This window comes from Rhincodon typus, chromosome 1 (genome assembly GCF_021869965.1).
Source record: "Rhincodon typus isolate 14 chromosome 1, sRhiTyp1.1, whole genome shotgun sequence".
Taxonomy (NCBI): Eukaryota; Metazoa; Chordata; class Chondrichthyes; order Orectolobiformes; family Rhincodontidae; genus Rhincodon; species Rhincodon typus.
The window spans coordinates 99,156,617-99,160,919 of record NC_063332.1 but is presented as its reverse complement, the minus strand read 5'-3'; the positions used below and the strand labels follow the sequence as shown (position 1 = coordinate 99,160,919).

The window sequence follows — 4,303 nt, the reverse complement described above, 5'->3', positions numbered from 1 at the left end:
CCTCTGATGCTGCTTGGCCTGCTGTGTTCATCCAGCTCTACACCTTGCTTTATGAGAGATGGTTAAGCAGATTATGTCTATATTCAGTGGAGTTCAGAAAAATTAGGTAATCTTGTTGAAACATGGGATTTGAGGGGTCTTGACAATTTAAATGCTAAGGGAAATCTTTCTTTTCTAGGAGAATTTAAAAATAAAGATTTCTCCCAGTTAAGACTGGGATGAGGAGAAATTTCTTTGACTGCCTTTAGTGTTTGAAATTCTCTTCCTAAGTGAATGTTGGAAGCTGGATTCTTTGAATATATTCATGGCTGACTTAAAGATTTTTATTGACAATGAAGTTGAGTGTTATGGTGGGCAGGCAGAAAATTAGATTTAAGATCACAATTGGATTAGCCATGACTTATTAAATGGTGGAGCAGGCTCAATGGGCTGAATGGCCTCCTGTTATGATCTTCTGAAGTTTGGACACAGAGAAGCAATGGTCTAATTAAATGGCGTATTCGACTAATGGGCTAAATACCTTGTGTTGCTATGTTTCCAAATTAATCTTGCAATCCAAATTCTGCTTCTTCACTGTGGTGCTACATATTTATTGAATCATTTCCATGTGTGTTTTCTCCCTGATTCTGATATCATCCAATTTTCCTCATTCCCTGACCTTCAGGAAGGACAGTTCCTAGTTTCATTGTTGATTTAGCAATTACAAAGCTGCACAAGTATAGTGGGTCTGAGTTTCACTGCCTTGTTCTACTCAACTTTTATTTTGGAAATTCTAGTCACAATGTATATGATCAACAATATATTCCTAATCATATTGTGCCTTATTAATGTTTAAGCATAGATTCCTGTACTTGACAAAAGTTTTTCTGTTCTTTTTACAGGATGTCTCTGAATTGAAAAATGAGCTACAGAGAAAGGAGGCCTTAATCCAGAAACATCTGAGCAAGCTGCGCCACTGGCAACAAGTCTTGGAAGATATTAGTGTGCAGCCCAAAAAATCAGCAGATCTAGCTCAAGGCCCTTTGGCCTATCTTGAACAAGCATCTGCAAATATCCCAGCTCCATTAAAGCAAACTTGAAAATTATTGCATAAACTAAGGTGTCTGGAACTTCTAACTGTTCTTCTAACACCACACCCACTGATCCAATTCCCCTACCACCAGAAACCAAAACAGTTCCAGTTGATCTATATGAGGACAGATTGCATTTATACATATACAGTAACTAAATCACTTTTCAGTTACTGTTTGGGACTGCAAGGTATAAATTACTGGTAGAGGCCTTTTGAGGTCAGTCATTCTCAGTGTAAAAATATTTTGTGAAACTATTGCTGCCGTGGTTTTATATAATACAACTATGTACATAATATTATGTATTGCAATTAAGTGTGAGGAATTTCTACAGTTTTCAGAGCTATTAAAAGATCTTATTGGACTTTTTCTAGATACATGTTGTTACAATTATTTTCATAGCATATTAATGTCTTGTAGAATATAGTAACTTAGTTTGGCCAGTAATCTTTATCAATAGAGTCTTTAATGGAGGCATTTGCTGTAGTGAAAGAAATTGAGACCTATCATTTAGTGTAAAGTCTTAAACAAAGTGCCTGCAAGTTTAAATTGGGCCTTGATTTCTGTGGTTTTAGATTGCTGATAACTCCTGTGTCTTTGGACAGGAAATTTGTAACCGTTTCGACTAAAGGCAGGAATGATTGCTGATACCAACTGCAGGCAACTATGCATTCAGATAAATTGGGGAATGTGCATTTGCAAGCACTGCCATCACCATGTACACTTTATACATGACATCATGCACGAATGCATTACTGCACATGGGATTTTAAAGTAAGCTTCAGTGTTGGGGAGAGGGACAGGGGAATCCACTGTGTGAAAAGAGAATGGGGCCCAGAAACCAGGGAGCAACAAGGAGAGCCCAGGAGGCCCTGTTTTTCAAGAGAACAATTCTTGGATGTGTGATATTGAACAAAAGATGTTATCAAGCAGCACTTACTTAGCAATAACCTGCTAACATATACTCAGTTTCCACTTCGCCAAGACTACTCCTCACTGCATTACAGCTTTGGTTCAAACGTGGACAAAAGAGCTGAACTTGAGAGGAAGTTAGGGTGACTGCACTTGATATCAATGCAACATTTGACTGAGCATGATGTTGAGGAGAACCAGCAAATTAGAATCAATGGAAATCAAGTGGAAATCTCCCTGTTCGTTGGGGTCAGATGGTTGTGATTATTGGTAGTTAATCATCTGATCCACAGGGCATCACTGCAGAAGTCCCTCAGGATAGTCTCCTAGGCCCAATTGTCTTAAGCTGGTTTATTAGTGATCTTCCCTCTATTATAAGGTCAGAGGTGAGGATGTTTGATGACTGCACAATGTACAGCATAACCTGGACCACATTAAAATATGGGCTTACAAGTGGCAAGTAACATTCACACCACATAAGTACCAGGCAATGACCATTTCCAACCATCATCCTTTGCTATCCAATGGCATTACCATCATTGAACCGTCCATTATTAACATCCTGGGGATTACCATTGAGCAGAAACTGAGCTGGACAAGCTAAACGAATACCATGGATACAAAACAGATCCAAGACTTGGAATTTAGCAATGAATAACTTACTTCCAATTCCTCAAAGCCACCTACAAGGCACAAATCAGGAGTGTGATGGAAGACTCTCCACTTGCCTGGATGAGTGCAGTCTACAACACTAATGAATCTTAACACCATCCAGAACAATGCAGCCCACTTGATTGGCACTTCATTCAACATTTATTTCCTCCACCACTGGTGCACAGTAGCAACAGTGCGTGCATTTTGAAGATGCATTACAACAATAAACCAAGGTTTCTTCAATAGCACTTTTTAAACACACAACTTCTAACAGTTAGAAGAACGTGGGCAGCAAATGCATGGGTATACAACCACCTTCAAGGTACCCTCCAAGCCCCACACAGTTCTGATTTGTAAATACATCGTCACTCCTTCAATATTGTTGAGTCAAAATCTTGGAACTCCTTCCCACTAGTACTAAGTGTATCTACACCACATGGACTGCTGTGGTTCAAGAAGGAAAATCATGACTATTTTCTCAAGGGCAATTAAGGATGAGCAATAAATGCCAGCCTAGCCATTGAAGTCTACGTATTCTGAATAAGTAAAGAAGAACTAAACCATATAAATTATCATAGGATCTCGGAAAACAACCTTGCCATTAACCAGCAGTCAGTGTTCAAGGCTTCACTAGTCATTACCAAAAACACGTCCAGAAATTCTGTTTGCAAAGTCTCCACTTCAGAGATTAACTTTGGGTATTCAACTACTCACCCACCAATAGTAACAAAATCCTTAGTCCTCAGTTCCTCAGTAGTGGAACATACAAGAGTGATTTAAATTTCAAGAACATTATTTGCCTACTTGCATGTATGCAAGATCTTGACGTTTTTCCTAGAACATCAAATTGTTTAGATCATATAAATAACAGTTTTGGCCATATTATTGTTAACGTATCTTTAAAAGTGGAATATATCCAACACAAGACTCCATAAGACTGTAAGACAAAAGAGCAGAAGTGAGTTATTCAGCCCATCGAGTCTTCACCATTCAATGAGATCACGGCTGATCTGATAATCCTCAGTTCCACTTTCTGCTTTTTCCCCATAACCCTGGATTCCCTTACTGATTAAAACTCTATCTTGGCCTTGAATACGTGCAACAATCCAACCTTGACAGCTCTGTGGGGTAAAGAAATCCACAGATTCACAATCCTCTGTGAGAAGAAATTCCCTCTCCTCTGTCTTGAATGAGTGACCCTTCTGAGATTATAGCTTCTGGTCCTAGACTCTCCCACAAAGAGAAACAACCCTTTGACATCTACCCTCTCAAGTCTCCTAAGAATCTTATAAGTTAAAGTAAGGTTACTTCTTATTCCTCTATATTCCAGCGAGTATAGGCCCAATTTACTCAATCTCTCCTCATAAGACAGTCTCTCTTATACCTATTCATTGTCTCTTTTTCAATAGTTGAATATTCTTGTTGACATGCAATCAGTTACTTTAAAAAAAAGACTGACAGGCTGTTCAATCCCCATTTTGACATCCAACAGTAAAATAAGCCCCTACACTGATATTAATGGGATTAGCAGTCAAATTGAATATCCTTGCATAATTCAGCGTGGTTAAAATTGAGTGGAATTGTCAGTACTGGCTTCAAGTTTTCAAAGTTACTTTGATACTCTTGAGTCCATTCAAATTTTCTACCTTTTTAAATAAGGTTGTGAA

At 38.5% G+C, this 4,303-nt stretch overlaps 2 protein-coding genes across 2 annotated transcripts in view; both read left to right on the top strand.

The window, feature by feature from the left end:
- The window catches only part of med28 (mediator complex subunit 28), a 12,400-nt gene extending 10,961 nt beyond the window's left edge, over positions 1 to 1,439 (top strand). Inside the window, exon 4 of the mRNA XM_048597248.1 lies at positions 882 to 1,439. Within this exon, the coding sequence (XP_048453205.1) occupies positions 882 to 1,079 (198 nt within the window). The 3' untranslated portion in view covers positions 1,080 to 1,439. The remainder of the gene's footprint in view (positions 1 to 881) is intronic.
- A 378-nt stretch (positions 1,440 to 1,817) lies between these two features.
- The window catches only part of LOC125484373 (protein FAM184B-like), a 35,353-nt gene continuing 32,867 nt past the window's right edge, over positions 1,818 to 4,303 (top strand). The window contains exon 1 of the mRNA XM_048602815.1: positions 1,818 to 1,844. Coding sequence (XP_048458772.1) covers positions 1,818 to 1,844 — 27 coding nt within the window. The remainder of the gene's footprint in view (positions 1,845 to 4,303) is intronic.